This window comes from Rhinolophus ferrumequinum, chromosome 26 (assembly GCF_004115265.2).
Source record: "Rhinolophus ferrumequinum isolate MPI-CBG mRhiFer1 chromosome 26, mRhiFer1_v1.p, whole genome shotgun sequence".
NCBI lineage: Eukaryota > Metazoa > Chordata > Mammalia > Chiroptera > Rhinolophidae > Rhinolophus > Rhinolophus ferrumequinum.
Window position 1 is genome coordinate 21,716,953 of NC_046309.1, and position 23,558 is coordinate 21,740,510.

Below are 23,558 nucleotides of genomic sequence, written 5' to 3' on the forward strand. Positions count from 1 at the left end.
TTCAAAAGGTTATTTTTCCTAAATGGACAGAGTTGAAAAATTTATTGACATTCTCCTCAAGCTTTTTAAACAGTCCTTCAAAAAAGTTAGATTGAAATATTTTTTTGGAATATTGTGCTACTAACTAGGTGATGATGGTGATGATGATGCCTCGATTTACATTGTGTTTTATTTCAAAGGCTCCTTTATACACAACATTTCACTGGATTTTTGTAATGACACTGTCTGTTATAGTCAGGGCAAATATTGGTATTCCTATTTTACAGGTGAAAAGAAGTGAAAGTCAAATTGGGGCATATAACAGGTAAAAAGTTAAAGGGACTTAAGAGAATCGTTCATTTGTATTCTTTTTCTGTTTTTCGTTGTTTTCTCTCCCACTTGCTCCCTCCCCGACCCCCGGAACACACACACCAGATCATTCTCACTCCTTCAGCTCTATTTTGAAAAAGCACTTACTCTGTACCCCTAATATTTGCTTCCATATATAGGGGCACCCATGACAGTAATCCTCCTGGCTTCTTGCCACTGCCCCCGCCATTTTTTTTGGAGGGCATAGCTCACTGTGGCCCACGCAGGGATCGAACCAGCAACCTTGGTGTTATCAGCACCACGCTCTAACCAACTGAGCTAACCGGCCACCCCAGACCACCCCTTTTTTTGACTTATTTGATTGGGCAGCTTGAGAGCAGAACCGGTCATGCATAGATCAGCCCTTTCCTCTCTGTGCCTTGAAAGTGAGTTGCCCACAGGGAGTACCTGTACTCTGCTTCTCCATGCGTGTATCTGTCAGTGGCAGGATCTCTGCACGGACAGGCCTATCTTGTCTGGCACTGTCTGTGCCAGAGTGCGGAACGTATGTCTGGTAATGACACTGAACCTCATAAGGAAGCCCACTTCTGACAGAAATAAACCATATTCTTCAGTGATTATCTTTATAAGGGAATGTTTTAGCCTCATCTTAACACTGTTAAGCCAGTTTGTTTAGAACTCAGGCAAAGAAAAGAGGTTCTAAACTATTGGACCTCCTTAGAGATTCCAAATATGTTTCTATTATCAGAAACTTAAAAACAAACAAACAAACAAAAAAATACCTTAGTGGGAATTAGAGTATCGGGTGGCATTTTGAATATATGCTATTTCATTTTGACTTAAAAGGCTTTTGTAATACTGTGACCTCGGGGCCATTTTCAGCATTGGTACAGAGTCTTATATCAAGTCTTATAGGTGGTCCCTTATTCAGGTAATGGGGTAGTAGGTGGACTGGCGTCCTGAATATATGCAGCTGGTTCATGGTTCCTTTATGTTTGATGGTCCATATTGAGCTAAATATTAGGATAACTTTCTGCGGCTGCTAAAATTATTTGGATACTCGTGATGAAATAAATATAAAAAATACCAACTTTATGGAAAATCCAGTCTCTACAAGGCTTTTTCTTTTACCTTGATATATATAGTATATACATTTTTGCTACACGTTTACTTTCTTCATTATGTTTTTATTATAATTGTTCCTTGAGACAAAGCGAGAAGCAGCCATTTCAGTCGTTCCAAAACTGTTTATGGAAGAGTGGCTATAGAAGGCCACGCTGCTCTGCTGGAATAGAGTGGTGAGTCAGCTGATGTGGTCCCTGCCCTCCAGCGCGCAGCGTCTTGTGCTGGTATTAGACATTAGTTCAGTGTGCCATGTCGTAAGCCTTGGAGGGCTATGGAAGAAATGTCCACCTACCCCCTAACACATGTGACCTTATTGGGGATGTCAGGTAGGGCTTCTCTGCAAAAGTGATAGTTGAACTGGGGACTAGGAAGAAACGGGAAATGTGTGATTCGCACACTAAATATAAATCGTTGGACATGGATGAAATTGTCAGATGTGTGGCACTGATGGGGTATGGCCGACAATACACACACAGAGGAGCCGTGAGAACGCAGAGTATTTGCGTAAAGGAGTACTTGGTGTCAAAAGGAAGCCAAGGAAAGTACTGACGGATCTGACCACAGGCCATGTTTACAAATGTGAGCAATCACAGAAATGTCTGTGATGGACTCCTATGTCCAGCATTCGAGAGCAGGGCATCACAGCAAAGTTACCAAGAACAGGAGCCGAGCTGGGTCATCATACGGGGTGTTGGGCAGCTGATCCAAACAGCCACTTAGCTGTGAGGGAGCAAGGTGGGCACTGACACGCCGAGGTCGATAGACAAGGGCAGAGCTGGCACAACAGCCGGGGGCTCTAACTGCTCAGTCACCCGTCTCCAACCAGATCGCCACAGTCCTTGGCTACGGATAAGATGGGTCACAAAGCATAAAACTGAAAGCTTAAGTGACAGAGTTTAGGGAGATGAAAGCTGTTGGGGAAGGGAATCTGAAGCATGCTAGGTGGCAGGAGGAATTCATGCAAATCACTCACATGAAGAGAAGTTACTTTAAAGGTAGACGCAGACAGTTTGTTCTCTACATTTCAACACCCTCCAAAAATGTTCCGGCTTAACTAAGACCAGAGAGGAACACTACAGAACAAAAGACCTTTCAGGGATCAAACAGTGTCCATGAAGAGGATCATCCAAACTTGGCAGAAACTTTGTTTTTCCTGCATCGATGTTTACAGATTCTTAATGAAATGAAGTTAGAAGTGAAGAAGACATTTTAATTATGATTAGGATGTTAGTTAATTCTGAAAAGAATGTAAAAGCTCAGTCATATAATTTTCTTGCTGAAAGACTCATTAGCAGTAATCTAATGCAGCTGATTTCCCAAAGTGTATGCTGGAGAACAATACTCCTACAGGATCGTCTATGAAAAAGATGCTGTAATTCTGGAGACACTGTGTCTCTATTCCCACCCCAGCCCCCGTCCAGGCCCTTACACCCCTCCCCCACCTCACTCCTTAGTGTCTCAGTGTCAATGTCTGTTACACGCTCTTCTTCCAGGTCCTCTCAGACAGTGTTTTGCTTTGTTTCGCTCAATATTTGTCACATTTGGTTGCTCACCAAAGCCAGTCTTTTTCTTCATACTACTTTGTATCTAGATGTTCCAAGCCGCACACAGTGAAAAACACTGAATCCCAAGTTATCTTCTGAACTAGAGGGCATCGTATTCACATATTTCCACTTGAATCTGTCCTAAATAAGGAGGAGGTAGAACAGTATCTCCACTTACAGAGGAGGAAACTGAGGTCTAAGTTATTTGTGTTAAGTCGGGTTGCCTACATTGTACATAATGTTTAACAATGTTTGATCGTTTTGCTTTGCTTTGGGAATATTGTGCCCCAAAGGGAAGGTATTCCATAGTCAGTAAGATATACTTTGATATATATATATAAAGCCATTTCTAAAACTTTTGTTTTATTATTATCAAACCATTTACATTTTTAGGGAGAGGAAAGCTTAAAGGAATATGGCACAAAAATATCTAGGATTGCCTAAGTGAAGTATTTCGTTTTAATCTTTAGGTACCCTAGAGCTTGTTTGCAAAGTGGTGCAGTGTCCTTCCCCTTGGAATGTGTCATATAGCCTGACCCCCAGAATTGAGATCTTCACAGCCTCTCCCCTCTTCCTTGGGGATGGATGCCTAGACTTGACCCTGTGCAACTTTTCCTGGTTGGAATAGATAGCTCAATACATTCTTAAGATATATTTTCCCTCTTGTATTCTTCGGAGCCATTTTACAGTCAACTTGGAAAAGTCCACTAATTTTCTGGAATTTTCAACAAACCAGTGAAGCTTCTGCTGATGTAAAACAGTGTTACCGTATTCTGAAAGACACTTAAACTGAGAAGTATGACACCATGCTTTACAAAATAGGCCCTCTGTGACAGAGTGTATTTGAATGAGACCCTAACCTAGTTGCATAACTATAAATGTCACCATTGGCGAGATCATGAACCGTTAAAAATAGGTACTAGGGCACTTTTTCTGCTAATCATGATATAAAAGAAGGCTGATCCGTTATCAAAGATAAATGTCGGAAAAATTTCCTTTGTAAGATTTCTCTGTACAGTTTGATTTAAATGGATTGTTTGGCTTGTGTTTACCTGTTTAAATCTACCCTTCGTAGAACTACTTAGATGATTTTCCCAGTTCAGTTTTGTTTCTAGGTGACAGTGCACCGCCATTTGTTTTAGAACACCATTTTTATGATCACTTGCAGTTCTTAATGTCTTGTCCGAGGGTGGACTGGGGTCTTACGGTCTTCCCTCTCATCTTGCTTGTTTGCCTCTGGTCATATTCTAGATTGTGCAATGGCAAGCCAGTTGTTAAAAGATAGGTTCTATACCTCAGACTGTTATACTTAATCTGATAACATTCCTTCGAGCTGAGATTTAACATAGATTAAGCCAGCAGAAGATAAAACTTCTTAGGAAAAGGAGGGGTGACAATTTTTATGTTATCGAGTCTGCAAAACGTGATGCAGGAAATGAGTGAAGAACTCTACATTTTCCTGCAGTGACTACATTTTATAAATCTCCTGTTTCTATTACACACACATTTGAACTTCCTGCTCAACAATAGGAGTTTTTGATTTTCTTTCATTGATAATTTCTCGGGAATGTTTTGTAATTTCGTTGGGCTGTGATCCTCTCCTGGCCTCCCCACCTCTGGTACCCTTTCCTGTAAGAATTCAGGAAGTATAAAACGCCAACTGGAAAGTATTTACTTCTGGGGTTTTTAATGACCAGGTCACACTGTTGTCTTGAATCAGTTTCTTTTTCTCATCCTTAGCTGAAAACAAAACCAGAAAAAAAATGGGGGGGGGGGGCTTAATCTTATGGGGTTAAATAAAAGAAAGAATGTAGTAAAAGAAAGAGTCCTTTTATGCTGGCTGCCAAGAACGTGCAGGGATGACTGAAAGTGCCTGAGGGCATTTGGTCCCTATTGGTTTTTACATCAAATGCAGTGGTGCCCATGGATAGCCTGTATTGTTGTCAGTTAAATGGGATCATGAGTGTCTGAAAGGTGTTTGAGAATGAACCGAAAATCATTTTCACAAGTGGGTGATTACTTCTGCCACGTGTTAACCGAACTCCAGCAGAATGGCCCAGATTTTCGAGCCTGTATTAATTGCTCTTTCAACCTTGACTGAGGTTTCTCTTTAAGAAAGCCCTTTCCAGGACTAAGCTACTCTATATATTGATTTTTTTTTTCTTTCTGTATTTTTCCTTGAAGGAAATGAAGGCTGGCAGCAGAAAAGGCTTTATCATTCAACATGTAGATTGTCCCATTTCTTTGAATAAAAAGCTAGACTCATAAAATGATCCACTGGAGTAATAGTCCTTTTTTTCCAAACACTGAATAATCCCCATATTCTGTATACAATTATGTTTTTCAAATATTCATTAGTGGTGATTTTTCATCATAAAGTAAAACCATGAACTCTCACAGCATGGACTCAGTCCAAATAAATTGTCATGTTCTCCTTGCTATTGGAAGTGTGTGCCACCACTCTAATTGAGACTAAACTACAATATTTAGCAATATGTGTTGAAGTATTCTTTGAACAATCTTCAAGTTAGAAAGGTTTTTAAAAGTGCTTTTAAAGTGTTTGGATGAATGAGATCTTTATTTGATGTTACCATTTTCTATTTCATAAATGGCATAGAGAATGCAGGGTGTTTTCTTAACTAGAAAAACATAGGCTGTATTTTAGTTCAGACATATTGTGCTATGAAGATGAGTTAAATCTCAATTTTTAAAACTAATCAGAAATGAGTTCTGGAGATTTCATTAACTTTTGTGATTATATGTAGTAGCAGAAATTATATAGTATTTATAGGAAAATGGCTTAATTTATTAGTAAAGCTAGTTTCTGATTTTTTTGGGCATAAAGTAAGACAAATCACAGCATGTTATATGTGAATCTATTTTTAAAAAACATTGAAAGAGGTGCTGTGTAGAAAAAGCTTTTAAAATAATTTTATAAGCATTTCAGTGTGAACATGTTATGCAATCTAAATATCTGTTGAAAAATTCAACAAAAATAAACATTGTAGAATAATTTTGCTATTTTTGTTTTGTTGGGTTTATTTTTACCGAACCTTATTTTACTCAATATATTGTTGAGGTAATTTTATTAGAATAATACTTAATTGTTAAGGATCACTTATATGTAAAAAAAATTGTGTTTCTATTGTCACAGAACATTCTGATGGATTTCATTAAAACTCTGCTTTTGTTTCTCCACAAATGAAAACCTTTAGAAGTAATTGTGGCATATGTTCCAGTTGGCATTTTTAAGTTAACATACCTCTTTTAAGGATCATGCTGATACCACAGAGATTGTACAATTTTTAGTGTAAGTGTTGAAATACCTTATTTGTAACTCTTTCTTCCTCTCCCGGTTAGTGTTTCTTTGGGATGTTTTGTTTTGCTATTTTTCTTTTTTTTTCCATTAGTTTCAGGTGTACAAAACAATATAGTATTAGACATTTGTATACCTCACAAAGTGACCACCCCAATAAGTCTATTACTCATCTGGCACTATACATAGTTACTACAATATTATTGACTCTGTTCCCTGTGCTGTCCCCACTTTATATCCCCATGACTGTTTTTTATAGTTGACATTCAGTATTATTTCATATTAGTTGCGGGTGTACAGCATAGTGGTTAGACATTTATATAATTTATATTTATGTAATTTGACCAAATATAACTCTTGATATAGGACATGAAAAAAATTTTTGTTTGCCTTGTTGATGGTAACTCTATTGACTTGAGGTTTGGCCATACCAAAATTCTTCTGTTTACTTATTTTTCCCCTCTTAACTTTTTTCCTAACAGCATAGTATAGGAGCTATGCATTCACATCACTTTTTTTTTTCTTCTCCTTTTTTTAAGGAGGGCGCAGCTCACAGTGGCTCATGTGGGATCAGACCGGCCACCTTGGTGTTATCAGTACCACATTCTAACCAACTGAGCTAACCGGCCACCCCATTCACATCATATTTTAAACATATAATCAAAAACCTTAAAATTCAGTTTCTCATATCTTTCATATCTGAGACTAGAGCATGACCTAGGACTAGTTAGAAATGCCAAAAAAAAAAAAAAAGAAAAAGAGTCGTAGGCCAATGAAACATTGATGCACATTTACTTGGTTTGTGTTCTAACAATGATCCCTATGTTTCTTGGGAGCAAACAGTACTCGCCGTTAGAAACAACCCTAGGAGAGGGAGTGATACTCTAAGATTATTGCTATTTATACTGATTTATAAAATGCTTTAAGGCATTATCCTTATGTGTGAAATCCAAGCTTTGTGTTAGTGCTGCTAATTTCTTTGTTACCTAATCCTGTGGAAGAAGAGAAGATTTTAAAGTTAAGCAGGCAGTTTTTTGTTCAAAGGGAACAACTGCTTAATGCCTTCCTTAAGTTGGATGTGCTGAAGAAAGCAAACACTTTTAAGTAGTATCTGAACATTCATTTTTAAATAATCTGAAATACGATAGTTACGTGAGTATTGTGATACATTGCAATTATTTCAATGGCAAAGTGTTATATGTAGTACAAATTAACATTGGAAATATGTGCTTTTGGAAATATGTTATGTACAATAGAATATCTCTTTTATTCCGTTCAAATAATAATTCTTGGATCCAATTTACCTTTGGTTAAGGAATTTTTTTCATAGGGCCATATTCTAATAGATTACCGGAAAAGTAGTATGACTCTGAAAACTGCTAATGTGTGTTCCTTCACTTTCCATCAGTTTCTTACTTTACTGAAATAATTTAACAATGATGAGAAAAAATGTTTTATTCAAAATGAAATTCTGTAGGTTGATGAAAATGAATAATGTTGAAAGCCCCACCAAATAAATAAATAAACAAACAAACAAACAAAAATAAATGAATAAAAACTTGCTTTCCTCTTTAACATAAGATTGAGAAAATTCACAGTGCTCATTAGAGAATGTTGCCCTCATGCTGTGTGATAAACATTTATTTTATTTGATAACATTATAAATTGTCACATAAAACTTAGTTAAATGTGTGTTCCAGTTTGACTGGTATTTGACAGGTCTGATTTACTTACCCTTAAAAAAAACTTTCTTTTTTATTTGAGTTAATCATACAATCAAGAGGAAGCTAGTGATGACTCAGCAGGTTACAAAATATTCAGAAAGAATATAGCTGCAAAGCAGACCCACCGACAAATCTGTAGGACACTTAAGAGGTACTCTCTCCAGGATGACAAATACCCTTCTTGAGTCATGTTCTCTATGCCTTTCCCGGGTGAAATAAGGCAGTGAAAAACCAATTTGACCACAACTCAGATGACAAGAATATATTCATAATAGATTGTATTTTAATTTAATTTAATTTTAATTTTTTTTAATGATTATTGGGGTGACAATTGTTAGTAAAATTACATAGATTTCAGGTGTACAAGCCTGTAAAACATCATCTCTATCACATGTGTGTTCACCACCCAAAGTCCGGAAAAATTCTAAACCATTTTCATGAAACAGAAATGAATGACAAGTAAATAGCTTTCAAAGATATGTTTAATTAACGCTGTTGCCATTTATGTCAAATAGTTAGATTTCACTCTGTCGGCCACAGCTCCTTTTATAGAATTATGTAGTTATAATTGATCTTCATAATAATGACCCTGAGATGCTATTGGGTCTTTTCAAAACCACTAAAGAAAGATCAAATTATATTTTATGGCTGTTTGAAGTCAAGTCAACCTACTGTATACAAATTCTCTAAAAATTTGTATACAATACGTAAATAGAGAGTCTCCACATAGAGTAATTCATTTTCCGGTAATGGACAATACTCAGACCTCACTAGGTAAGGGTAATGAGCAGCTTCTGTTGCCTAGGAGAACATAATGTCATGTTAAATATCACTTTAGTGTATTTTTCTGAAATAAAAATCTTATGGATGTTTATCCGTAAGAGAGAATTTATAAGCTAACACTCAACATTTAGAAAAACAAACAAAACCGTGATTCAGTAGCAATGCTAGGCATAAAAATGGGTTAGGAGAGAATGCATTTTGATTTTTTACGATGCTTTCTAATAAATGGATTATCCGATTTTATAACTAAATTTTAAATGATTTTGGCTCCTTTTTCCTTACTTTCTCCGCACTGCAACCTTCCCAAAGCTGATAAGACCACAAAAAATTTAGATGGCTCCAAATCCCAGAACTTGAGAAAGGCCTTGAAAACTGGAAAGCCCATTAAAGCTATGCGTTCTCCACTGTGTTCAAGGTAAAGTGACGAGCAGCCTTATCTTTGGTCTATAGGTATTCAACTTAGTCATACCAGAAATAGAATTTATGGAGCCATAATGGCCACACACCCCAAATGCTTAATAATAGTGATTTTTCTGATTATAAAAGTAGGATGTACTCTCATATATTGCCACTGGTAATGCAAACTTTTACAGCCACTTTGGAAACCAACCTCAACAACCCCACTCCTACTTATTTACTTGGAAGAAGTGAAAACGTGTGCCCACGCAAAGACCTATACATGAATGTTTATAGCAACTTTATTATAACCAAAAAAGTGCAAACGATCCAATTATTCATCAACTGTTGAATGGATGAACACATTGAAGTAAATTCATGCAATGAAATATAATATTCAGTAATAAAAAAGGAACTGCTGATACAGACCACAACATGAACGAATCTCAAAAGGTTTATGTTAAATGAAAGAAGGCAGACACAAAAGGCTACATGCTGTATAATTCCACTCATACGAGATCCTGGAAAACAAAAAACTAAAAGATCAGAAATCAGATGAGTGGTTTCAGAGCTGGGATGGAGGAGGAGATTGATCATAAAAGGGCATGTAGTAAACTTTGGGGGTGGAACATTCTGTCAGTTCACTGTGGTGGTGGTGGTTATAGGACTAGGTCAACACTCATCAAATTATATACCTAAAATGGGTGAATTTTACTTGTATACAATACCAGGTAACCTTACTTTTAAAAATGGAAGATGTGCACTGTAGAAATTATGGAAATGTAGGACGGCATAAAGAATGTGAAATTCATCTGTAATCTCACAAGCCAGATATGAATGAACTGCAGGTTTAACATTTTGATGCATTTTTCTGGATTCTTTTTTCCATATATGTATGTGTGTATATATATATATATAATATATATATTTATATATATATAATATATATATATATATATACACTATAAGCTCATGTCACTTTTTTTGTAACTTAACATTATAACAATTCTTCCATATCATTTTTTTGCGTCACTTTTAATGGCTACCTTATTTAATTCCTTACTGTTTGATTCTTACATGATTTGTGAGTTTTTGCTCTTAAACAATATTGATAAATATCCTTTTTCTTTATTCTTTCCTCTATTTTTAATGCCTCTTATGCCAAGAATTTGCTTTTATACCAGTGAAAAAATAGCTAGACAGTGATACTTGTTACCTAATTCCAGAACTCATCTTTATAGTTAAAAAACCCTCAAATTTGTTGAAGTGTAATGTGCTTTTTTATTCAGTATAGTTACTTTTCAGATGTTTTTTATTCATGTCCTTTTTTTATATATAAAATTTTTGTCTGTCTAATATGAAAACTAAAGAGCAGAAACTCATATTTTTCTGCATAGCATTTCCTTTATGCAGTTAATCTTTTGTTGAATTGAATTCTTTCTTTAGTGCAACAACCCCAAATACCTCAAGGCCCAACCTTCTAATGCTTACCTTGCTTCCAGTCTTAAATTATCTGTTACTCTATATCTTTCAATATCTTCCAACAGACACATGTACGCATCTACCCACCCTTCTGCTTTCTGTCCATAGAGAAACCATACATTTTCATTCCAAATGTGTTGATCCATCGTTTTGAATGACGTTACAGCAAACAGTATTATTCCTGCTGCAGGACCTTCACTGCAAGCAAGACTTCCCCCTGACTTGCTCATGGTGCTGACGGTTTGTGTATCAATATTCACTTTCACTTAGGTATGACCCAGTTGCCCAGCAACGTGCTAAGTGAGACGCTTTGATGGAGCCGAGAAACAGGCTGTGGTCACAGGCAAAGGTTATTCCAAACGCCCTCTGTGGCTCCTAGGCAGCTGTGGGCGCACAGCTCACCGTGCACTTTCATAGAGGGTGTCTGTTGTGTCCACAGCCTCTAGCTCCCGGGGTCATTGCTGTTAACCCTGTAATAGGAGCTTGGGTCTGTGCATTTCAGGAGAGGGAAATTACACAGGAAAGACAGGAAGAGAGCAGCTAAACACCTATCACCAGAACCACAGAAATTAGAGGCTAGAGCAAAGGTGGGGCCACGGGCTTTCAGGGGACCTCAGGAGGAGAGAGCAAACAGGTGAGAACAGTAGCAGTGGATGTCTGTCAGGAACGAAATGAATTTGCATCACATCCACAAGCACAGATGACAGGGCCTCAAGGGTATTATGAGAGCCAAATATAAGTTTACCAAACACTTCAGCTAGATGACATGTCTGAAAGAAAATATGGAATTGATGTGGGCATTGTGGGGAAAGCTTTCCAGGGCAAGAGCCTAGTTTCTAGTTCGACTTTTAGTAACTCCATGTTTGTTTATTTGATTCTGAAAATTTGGAAAATACAAGGAATAAAGGAGGAAACTTGAGTCTTCCATAGCCCCACCACTCAAAGATATTATTACTAATATTTCAGAATATGTATTTCATATATATATCTTTATTTACAAATTCCAAATCATTAAGTATGTATGTAGTTTTGCATCTGTTCTTTTCACATAGCGGTATATAATGAGATAGTGCTTTGTTTCTCATTTTATGAAAAATATAATTTCAGTTGCAGCATAGTATTTCTTTCCATGCATATGACAGCATTTCTTAAATAATTCACTTACTACGGGATACTTAAGTTGTTACGTTTTCAATAATATAAATAATTTTTTCTGGGTATCCATGTAGCATACATCATTATGTGCATATCTAATTATTTCCCCAATAAATTCCAGGATGACAAGGTGGGACCATATATACTGCCATGTTATCCTACAAAAAGGTGGTCTTAGGTTCTGCTCCAGTATTAGCGAATGGGTGCCCATTCATTTCAACACACTTGAGCCAACATCCTGTATTACTAGGTTGGTGCAAAAGTAATTGCAGTTTAAAAGGTTAAACATAATTGCAAAAACCGCAATTACTTTTGTACCAACCTAATACTTTTTCAAAGGGGGAGGGGGGCGGAAGGTACGTTTGCTTTGTTTTGCACAAGATAATTATTTTAATAAGGCAAACGAAAAATTCAAGCTAAGATTCTAATTCTAAAATGTGAGAAAGGCTAGAGACTCTAAGACCCTAAACATACTTTTAGCTGCAGTGCTTTTTTCTTACTTGGAATTGATTATCAGTTAGTTTGACAGATTATCAAGTTAGTTTGACTAGCCTCTACAATGTTAAACCTTCATTTCGGAAAAAGGGATTGGGATAAAATACTGAAAAATCTTACTTTGATTTAAAAATGCGGCCTCGATTTGTCATATTTTAAACTTCTAACAATGTTTTCCATCTTTGTAAGAAGTGTGTGTGTAGTTTTGTGGTATAATTTTAGAATAGCTCTCTGTGACATGCTCACACTTGATTAATTTTTAATTTATTCTTTTCCCTTGATACTTCAGCTCACATCTGTATATTCAGTAAGAACAAAAGTTCTATTCTCAAATGATTGACTGCTTTAATCATTTCAGTTCAGGTTACTAATAGCACTGCAAAGTTAAAAAGAAGCCTGGTTGAAACGATGTTAAATTACACACTGTCATCTTCCTGATCGGAATTTCATAGTCAGGAACATTTGTAGCAAGATGCTTCCACAAGTCTGGTAAATCCCCAACTTACAAGACTGGGAGAGACCTTCAAAATCACCAAATCCAATCCTTTTCGTTTGATAGTTGAGGAAGTGGAAACTGAGATTGGTGCAGGGACATTTCTTGGTCACTCAGCTAGACAGCGACCCTTCACCCTGGGGTTTTGGACTCTACAGCTGGCTCCCTCTCAGGTCACACTCCTCATCCCGGTCATCAGGTCGCTGGAACATTTCGTATTCGATTCTCAACTCACAGCCTTTGTCTCTCCTAAGATGCCTGTGTAAGAATCAAGTTCCTACTGGTTCCCTGATGATCCTTTCTAACTCCAACTTCGTTCAGTTTTGTGGTATGCACTGACAAATTGATAAGCCACAAAAATCAATTGCCTTTCCAGGCCTAGCCTAAGCTCATTTTGGAACACAGAAGCTGTGTGTTGCCTCAGCTTCCAAATGAACTAAACTTTGTCTGTAGCAGGCTGGTCTCAAGAATAAATACCTATGGAAGAAATACTGTTACATAGCACCACAGCATCATTCATGGAAAGTATCCTTTTGTTTGTTTGTTTTTCTTACCAGATATCTGTATGCCCTTGGACAGAAGGTTTGGAAAAGATGGAAAAAACGTTACTTTGTTCTTGTTCAGGTTAGTTCCTTTTTTTTCCTGTTACTTAATCACTCTAAGACAGTGAGTGGTTCTCAAACATTTGCCTATGTGGGTTATGTCTATCTATATTCACTGTATTAGAAATCAAAACTGAAAAAAAAGTTAAATATTTAATTCATTTTAAAATAGCAGTAGTAAATCCAGTACATGCTGACAACGCATGTAACATTTTTATGTAGAATAACTATTTTCCACACCAAACAATTTAGTGCAATGAACGGCATTATTTTATACTTTTTGCACATTTCTTTAGTGTTTGGTTTAATAGAATGCAGCTGTGTTTTCATATGAGCTCCTACATTCAATCTGTTGCAATCTCAGATGAAATTTAGCCTCTGAAAACCTCCACTGTACACTCATGAGAGAATAACTATGAAAAAGGCAGATGATGACTGAATATTATTATAAATATAATGTTGACCTCGCAGGTCCCCTGAAAAAATCTTTAAGAAATCCAGGATTATAGGACCATAGTTTGAGAACCACTGCATCATTCTGATATTTCAGAGATAAACCATAATGCCTAGAAGCACTAATTTTTATATAAACATGCCATACATGTCATTTATTCACATAATTATGTCTTTAAAACACCTTGACTGGTCCATTTGTTTGTCACAGGATTCTGAATGTAGACAAATTACTAGGGTATACAGTTTCGCTGGCTCTTTTCTGGGAGGGAAGGCGTGCTTTTTGTGCTTTTCGAATCATGGATAACCTTTACTCATAGAATATTCTCATTAAGTTAAATTTACATTAAAGAATAACTTTCTATTCTATGATAAATCAAAGCAATTTCATTCCCAATGAAATATATGAAAAGAGATTCACTGTTGGAATTCTTAACAGAACACAGCCTATAAAATCTCACCGATTCCTACCCACACATTAAGCGAACTTAAATGGACTAAATCAGAATGACACAGTGAAATGCCAAGGATAGAAAACTCTTATTTGCTGTCTTCCAGAAGTATAGCCATCTGTCAATTGCTGGGTAAAGTATGTGCCATCATGGCATGAAAATTTCATGAAATGTATAAAAATTTAGTCAAAGTTAGTTTTCTCTCCATGGCAAACAGCCAGCCTATTGTTTACACGGCAAAAATGTAACCTTTCCTTATAGGATTAGAACCAATATTTGATCAACTAATTTAATAAAAGATACACACACACATGCCTTTTTTGATATGAAGCCCAAGTGTTTGCTTTGAGTAAAGGGCCCCCTGTTTGGAATTCTGGGTGATCTGTCTTCCAGAAGCCTCACCTCTGAGGCGTCTTCTTTGTTTTCCAGGTTTCATTCTTTACATTGGCACAGGAATGTAAATGCATTTACCAGGCTGTTTGAGTGCAGGTCTTTCTGAGAATACAATTTTGATTGTATTCTCTCCTGTAGATGCCTTGCTCACGTTAATTTGACAAGTTCGTGTGAGTGACTTATTTTTATCAAGTCTTTCTAAAACATTCAACTGATTTTTCATAGAAACATCAGCTTCTCATACATAGTCATTCATGCGTTTATATAGAATCTTACTAAATTCCATAATTCCAATAGCTTATGTTACTGGCATGGACAAACCTAGATGACTCTTAACAAGCATAGAGTTTTACGAATAAGTCATTATGCTTTTTAAAAATTTTCCCTTTTTTATGACTTCATTTATTTATTTTTTCTTAAGAGCAATTTTAGGTTCAAAATTGAAAGGCAGATGCAGAGATTTGCCATTTATCCCCTGCCCGCACACATGCATCGCTTCTCCTGTTACCAACATCACTGAGTCCGTGTGTTACCAAGGATGAACCAACGCTGATATATCACAGTCACCCTGAGTCTGTAGTTTACCTTTGGGTTCATTCTCGGTGTTGTGCATCCTATGTATTTGGACAAACGTATAATGACATGTATCCTTCGTTGTCATATCATACAGAGTATTTTCACTGCCCTAAAACTACTCCTCTGTCCCCAGCAACCATTGATCTTTTTATTGTCTCCATAGTTTTGCCTTTTCCAGAAGGTCATATAGTTGGAATTGTACAGTATGTAACCTTTTCAGATTGGCTTCTTTCACTTAGTAATGTGCATGTAAGGTTTTTCCATGGCTTGAAAGCGCTTTTTTTTTTTTTTTTTAGCACTTAATAATATTCTATTGGAGGAATCACAGTTTGTGTATCAATTCACCTACTGAGGGACATCTTGCTTGCTTCCAAGTTTGGGCAATTGTGAATAAAGCTGCTGTAAATATCTGTGTGGAGATAAATTTCAACTCCTTTGTGTGAAAGCCAAGGAGCACAATTGACGGATCATATTCATTACGTTTTAAAGAATGAATCAGAGAGTGTTCATTAGTGTGGAGATCTGGTTAAGTGACAGTTGGCTAAAAGCGTTTCTAATATACTGATTGTTTTAATATGAAAATGAGCCTTCATTAGATCAGTCTTTAGAGGTCAAATGATCACCTCGTGCTTTTGGCAGGTGAGTTTCAAGGTAATCCTCTACTCCTTACTTGATTTTCTAGCATTTGATCACAAGAATCAAAAGTTACAGGACAAACAAGTATACTTTTATTGTCGCCCATAAAATGGTTTAGAAATGAAAAAAAAAAGTTTTTTGAGATCATTAATTGGCATGTCTTTGAGGAACATTAACCATGTCTTTGGGGTGCTAGAAAGTTCTCCCAATAATCAGAATGTGTTTAACATTTTAAAAGGCAAAATTCAGTTTAAAGCAAAGTAGGTAAACCCATATACTCCATAATTAAAATTTAGGAAAAACACCACCTAACCATAACGAGTTCAGATTTATTCTACTTGAGGCATCATCTTACAATCTGAAGTGATATTTAAGCATTATATCTTTACACAAACATATGTACATACGTGTACTCACACAGGGCATCCGTTGCCCAAATGTCCTGAGATAGAAATGCCAGTACTTGGCATCCTCTTCGAGTTTTACATATAATCGAATTTTCCTTTCAATTCCAAATGTGTTGGGAAGACAAATTGAATGCACACTCTTCAAAATCAAGATGGCTATGTGTGGAGATTCAACGAGAATGCCCCATTGGGAGGAACCAGGTAGTGTTTATTCATATTTTTAAAGACAGCTCTCATTCTGTCGGCACATAGCTCGTAGGTCCATACCTGCAGGCTGCAGTATTGAAAGGTGAAGGAGTCATTTTTCCAGGGAGGACTGCGTCCCCCTGCTGTGTCGCTGCTGCCGTCAGCAGAATGGTGCTCTGGTGATAATGTGAATCTCTTCACCACTTGTGCGTGTGTATTATATGTGAGTGATATAGCTGGAGACCAGCCATCAGCCCAAGAATTTGTACTTAGAAAAATTGATTGAGAGTCAGGTTTGGCCAGCTGCAAAGTCATTGTTCAAAGCGAACTCTCGAGGAGCTGCTGAGGTGAAAAGACTTTGCAAAGACTCGCACATAAACAAGTAAATCAGAGTTGAAAATGGGAAAATGAATTATTTATTAATGTGGGCTGTTTATTTAGCTTCTAAGTAAAATTAGTTTTGGTCCCGGTTTAGATTGTGAAACCAATATAGTTAACGTATTAAACAGATTTTCATGTTTTTTAAGAGGCTGCATTTTTTCTTTTTTAGTGAAGGTAAATTTTGGTTCATACCAAATTGAAAGAACAGTAATTTGGAAGAATATGTTTGAAATCTTACCAAAATTAACTTAACGTACATTTCTTATTCATTTTTCTTATGCTTATTTAGTGTTTCAGTATTTGGTGGCTGTCATTGATACAAAGTACTTATGATACTAATAAATTTTAGTTCGTTGTAATAAAACCATTTAGTAGCTTTAAAATTATCTTAATATTTATGATTTAACCAAACTGAAGTATGTCATAATTTTGTGTTCTGCTAATGCCCCTAGGTATTGCATATTCTGTGGTAAATCCAAAAATTCCTGAAGCGCTCACCTTCAGTGCTCATTGTATTAATGAGAACTCATTCATTAATACAATTATTGCTATGTGTCATCTAATATTTATTAAGCAATTGAAGGGGCATTTATGTTAAGCACTTTTAACACATTATTTACTCTTCAGAATAAGGTATGTGTGAGGGTAGGTATTATTATCCCCATTGTACAGATAAAATTGATGTACAAAAGGATTATATCATTTACTCAGAATTATACAAGCAGGATGTGTTAGTCAGGGGATCCAGTCCAGTTTTATCGACTCTAGAGATTAAGCTGTTATTTCCTCTGTCGTAATGCTATGATTAAATTGATGCACACAGCTGCAGTTGATCTAAGACGAGCAGATATATGAATAATCACTGCGGATCATTAATTTCCTGAGGTACAAAGCAGTGTTACTACATGAAGGAAATGGCCAATGCGTGATGGCGTAAAAAGTCCCAGGCCTCATGAAGGCCACGTAAGTGCGTGACATCACTGGGAACAGAAGTAAATATCTATGTTGTTTTGGCCCCATATCAAAATGTTCATTGCTTGTTGTCGATGTGTCAGAATCATGACTTGAAGTTGCTGCAAACAACAGCAGGCTATCAAGACATAATGTTAATTACATATCAGCTGAGTTGGCACAGGATGTAAACAGTCAGCCATGCCACTGAGTGATCCAACGTGCTGCAAACATACGAGAAGCCCCTCTGTTAGTGAGATGCTATCAAAATGTGCTTTAAACTGAAAGAAGTGGCTGCCCCAGCCTGTTGACATCTGAAATACGCAGCACACGTGGAGATGCACTGCCACAGGCTGCTGTCACGTATTGGAGAACGCCAATGCTGCATGAAAACATATGGCCCAAGTTTAGTCCTAAGACATCAGCTGATGGTTGCTTATAGTACGGGGAGGTGAACTAATATACTGCTTCAGATCCAGAAAGCCAGGTAGTGGCTCTCTGCCCTTATATTTTAAATTGACTTAAAATTTACAATCCCAGGAACTGCTCAGTGTAGGATAAAATCAAACCATACAGAAATATTTATGGTAGAAGATGGAAGGCCCCCACAACTATTGCTAGAAATGTGGCTTTCTAAACTTTCTTCCTTGATAGAATCATTCCATACATAGTTCTTCTGTGAATTGTTTTGATCTTTAAAAAATATATCACGGATAAGTTGCCATGTCAACATATAAAAATCCACCTTGTTCTTTTAATTGCATGATTGGATTCCACAGTATGGATGAACATAATTTATGTAACAATTCTGCTTTTTTTGACATTTCAGTTCCCTTATTTTTAAAATCAACAAACAATGCTAGAATAAATATATATGTGATTCTCATATATTAATCTTTGTGTGTATGTGGGAATATTTCTATGGAACTGAAATTGCAAGGCTAATGATCATGAATACCTATAATATGAAGAAAGATTATAAAGCTTTAAATGACTCATAAGTGCTTAAATATGCACCAAAACTTTGGCTTATTTTTTTCATTTAAGTCATTTTTTATAATTAGGAAGTAGTCATTACATACCAAGTTGCATGTGATATTTTATCTTTTAAATGCACATCTAGCTCTAATATGAAGGACAATTGAAAATTCTTTTGGTTGTGGGGCTTATTTGAAACAAAATGTCAGAGGAAAGTAATTTTTTCTTATTTTAGGTTTTCATTTTTAAGATAACTTTTGCTTTGTAATAATTAAGTTTCCATAGGAAAAAAATAATGACCATATTTATTTATAGAATGTATCTTGAACATTAATAAACTGAATGCATTTATTCTTCAAAATAGTTCTAAAATACCTGAAAATTATCACTGACCTATAGATAGCTCAAGAGCTAAAATTATAAAACGAGACAGAGAGAAGGTGAGGTGAGAATAGGGCAGTATTTGCTAAGGAGAATCTCATGGATCAGTCAGTGAGCCGAATGCAAAAATTCCTATTTTTACATATACATACCCTGTGTTCCCTTACAGTTTTTGTTATTTTCATGTTTAGATTCCAGGGAAATGTCTGACTCCTACATAAAAGAGCAAAGAGCCTATGAATTAGAATTGTACAACGGTGTGAAATCCGAATTAAATTTTAGGAGGCCTAATTTTTTTAAAATGGTTTTTGCAGTACTCCATTTTAAAATGCTGTGTGTGTGTATTGATGTATATGTGTGCATTCATACGCATATTAGTATGTATCTTAACGTGTACAGTGTGCCTGCCACATAGTAAAGATAAAGTATTTGTTACGTCCATGAATATCATCTGTTCTTTAATTCAGGTTCTTTCTCAGACCTCTGTATGGAACATAAAATTGACTTATACTTAAGCATACTTGAACTCGTCTTTACATGGATTCCTACAATAGCATCCTAAATTTTCTTTCTGCTTCCACTTTCCCCCATAATTCTTGTAATGTTTTCTTCTCGTGGCCAGAATAATCGACTTGACGCATGACTCAGGTTTTGCCAATTTGCTGCTTAAATCCTTCCCTGACATCCCATTACACTTAGGATAACCCCTGAACATCGTGTAGAGAAGTCCATACACGCTCAGGCCCCTAGCTTCCTTTTTGAGGTGTGTTTCTGTGTCACCCAGCAACATCTTGACGTGTTGTGCCCCCCAGACTAAGTGCAGTGCCCAGAATTAGAGTTTAGCACCTCTAAGTCATCAGCTCCCTCACCCCCGTTTCCAAGCGTACCTCAAATAAATGTGTAATATAGGTTTATTGTTTAGGTGTGATTTCTGGGCAAATATGCCTTTGAGTTGAGTCCCTATGTGTCTTCAGCCCCGTTGATGTTTGGCTGTCCCATCTTTCCTTTTGACTGCTCTGCCTTCATTTTCCCCTTGGCTGGCTCATTCCACCTTCCCATTTTAGGTATCAGGTCCAATGTCACCTCAACTTGGCCTTTTCTACCCACCCAATCTAAAGTACTCCTCAGCTCACTCCCTGTCACTTTACTGTGTTTTATATTTTCAGAGAGTTTATATTTAATCAAAATTATTTCTATTTATATTTTTATATTATCTCTTTAACCTTTCTAGAATATATGATGGATGAAACTAAGGCCCTTGTCTTTCTTACAGTCTACTGTGAATAGACACTAAATATTTGTTAAATAAATGAATCTATGTGAATCACTGTGAGCATTGTTTTTAAAAGACTGCCTTTCCTTTTTCTAATTTACATACACTGATTGCTAAATCTTTTTTATGCCATTTGGTCAAGACTCTAACTATATATTTCCCTGAAATCCATCGTGGTCTTGAAGATGTATTCATTTTCCTCGATTAAATTAAGCTCTGGGATTTTTCTTTTTTATTTTAATAACTGTAACAGCACCTTTGGCCTCTGCCAAGAACATTTCCAGCTAAGGATTTTTAAGCCTTAATCTTTACTGAAATTAGATGGTGGCAGTTGCTAAGCTGCCAGCTGTTAACACTACCCCTGTAGTAAGAACACTGCACACAAACCTGAAGCCTGTGGTCTCTAAAACTAATAAGCAGCACTTAACACGTGTGGACATGGACAGGTGCTGAGCAGGTTGGCGACCGAAAAGGAAATGGGAGGTTCCCCAGGCCAGATGCAGCCATGTCATGGGACCCCAGCAACTGAAGGTGCTCCGGCAAAGGTGGTGATGCTAAAGCCTGATTTAATGCTGCCGTCCTCAGATTAAAGGCTGTTTACATTCCCCAGTTCTCAATAAATCCGTTCTTTATGGAATTACTAAGAGTGGATTGGGTTAAGGAAATTAAATGTGTATCATTGCTCTGTCTTTCCGCTGAAAGGATTTGCAGTTGCAATAGAGTATATTATATAAGCTTTGTTCGGTAATATACAAGTAAGCTTATAGATAAAAACAACTAGATCAGAACAGATCAGACCACCTGTTTCTATACAACTCCTTGGCATGTGGTGATGGTGCAGAGGAGGGTTCACAAGACTACCTCCAACCAGGAGCACAGGGAGCTGGTGACCCCCGGGTCCCCAGTTTATCTTTCAGCAGCCTATTGTAAATATTAGTGCCGGCAGATATTGACAGTTCTTTCAGAGTGTAACTTCTCCATATTACCCTTAATCTGGATACTGGTTTAGCAAACCAGGAGCTGCAAAGTATTAACACTTCAGAAGGATTCACTTGAATTTACACTACAGGTTCATTCTAGTGTTTGTCTCAGGAATGGGATTTAGCATGACCTTGCAAAAGAGATGAGTGACAGTGAAAATTTGGGGGGCTATTAGATGAATCAAAAGAAGCATAAAATGCAGCACTATTTTATGGAGTTAGAACTAGGAACCAATGTATCAAAAGGATGATATTATTCAGTTAGTTGCTCCTGGAGCCAATGTATTTGAAAGCCAAACTGCACCTTTTTAGTTGTCTCCTGGGTCAGATGCCCTAATTGTAATGACAGCTTTGCGAGTCACTGGTGTCTTGCTACCCTTCCATCTGCACTCTTCGTTAAAACTTTAGGCCGTTACCTATGATGGATTCTGGGTCCAAAGTTGGGTGACTTTTGAAATAATAAAATTAACAGAATATTACAAGAAGTACAATATAAAACAACTATTTGATACTCTCTCATTTAAATCACTATGGCTTCAGAAAGTAGATGATTGCTCTAAACCTGCAGATTTTTTTGTTTTAGGGTGTTTTTTTTAGTATCTCTAAAGATCTTGAAATTGGTCCTTACAATTTTATGTATCCATCATATTAAGAAATAATTGTATCACGGCTAGCTGGAAATACTATATTTAAAAATAAAGCATAACACAGCATCTGGACCTATACTTCAAGTTCTTGTATAAATCAAAAAAGCAACACTGATGTAAGTATTTTACACAACATGTAAAAAAAAAAAACAAGTAGCCTTTTGACAGGTTATTTTTAAGGCTAGATCTTAAATGTTAAGCAGATTTTTAGCATTTTAGGTGTGTTACACCTATCATGTGTACATTCTTTAATGCATGACAACATATGAACATCATTTATGTAAAGAGCTTTAGAGATTAGTCATTTTTAAGACAATAATAATTGTAGAAATATACATTAAAATATACATTCAAGATGATGTCCATTAGAAATAGAGGGAGTGATATCTACAACTACGTTTACAGGCATCTACACTCTTCCTTAGTTTCTTATTCATTTATGTGTTCATTCGACAAGTATCTTTGCTGCTTTCGGTTTTATATCCCGTGTGTCAGTGAAATCATATGGTTCTCTGATATCTGATATGTGAGATATAAAACTGAAAGCAACAAAGGAACAAGACAAAGAAACAAAAACTGATAGACACAGATAATAGTTTAGTGGTTACCAGAGGGTAGGGGGGTTACCAGAAGGTAAGGTAGATGAGGGTAAACGGGGTCAAATATATGGTGATGGAAGGAGAACTGACACTGGGTGGTGAACACACAATGTAATCTATAGATGATGTATCACAGAAGTGTACACTTGAAACCTATGTAACTTTACTAACCATTGTCACCCCAATAAACTTTTAAAAATAAATTAATTAATAATTGAAAAACAAAAAAAGTACCTTCAACAACATAGTCACTGTGTTCCTAATGGATAGACGTAAATTATGAGAGGGGGACAAAGAGGAAGGGAGAGCACCAAATGAGGCTGGGAAAACAGAAGACCAAGCATGAAAAGCAGTCCCCAGATCATTCACAGCATAAAAGTGTGTGTCCAGAAAATCAGTTCAATCCCCCAAATCAGTCACCTTCACTCTGTTACAGCAACAAACTGCATCTCTAACCCAAAATGAAATGACCCTTGGAAGACACAAGAATAGAGTGAAAAAATGATGGTTCCCTAACAACCGGGTTTGATTTATTGTGGGGCGGTGGGGAGGCATTGGAGGAGCCACTGTGTAACAGGCAAGCATTGTGCTCCATACTCTACATCAGTTATCGCTACCGTGTTTCCCCGAAAACAAGACCTCGCCGGACAATCAGCTCTAATGTGTCTTTTGGAGCAAAAATTAATGTAAGACCCAGTATGTTATATTATGTTATATTATATTTTATATTACATTATATTTATTATATTATATTATATTATATTATATTATATTATATTATATTATATTATATTATGACCCGGTCTTATAGTAAATAAGACCGGGTCTTATATTCATTTTT

General features: G+C 36.5%; 1 protein-coding gene and 1 non-coding gene across 22 annotated transcripts in view; one reads left to right on the plus strand and one right to left on the minus strand.

The window, feature by feature from the left end:
• Nucleotides 1-23,558, plus strand: part of CADPS2 (calcium dependent secretion activator 2) — a 473,581-nt gene that overhangs the window by 289,248 nt on the left and 160,775 nt on the right. For all 21 annotated transcript variants that reach the window (XM_033098855.1, XM_033098852.1, XM_033098844.1 and 18 more), the window contains exon 9: nucleotides 13,380-13,446. In XM_033098855.1, coding sequence (XP_032954746.1) covers nucleotides 13,380-13,446 — 67 coding nt within the window. The remainder of the gene's footprint in view (nucleotides 1-13,379; nucleotides 13,447-23,558) is intronic.
• On the minus strand, nucleotides 564-637 carry TRNAI-GAU (transfer RNA isoleucine (anticodon GAU)). The gene has a single exon. It is a non-coding gene; the product is annotated as a tRNA-Ile (tRNA).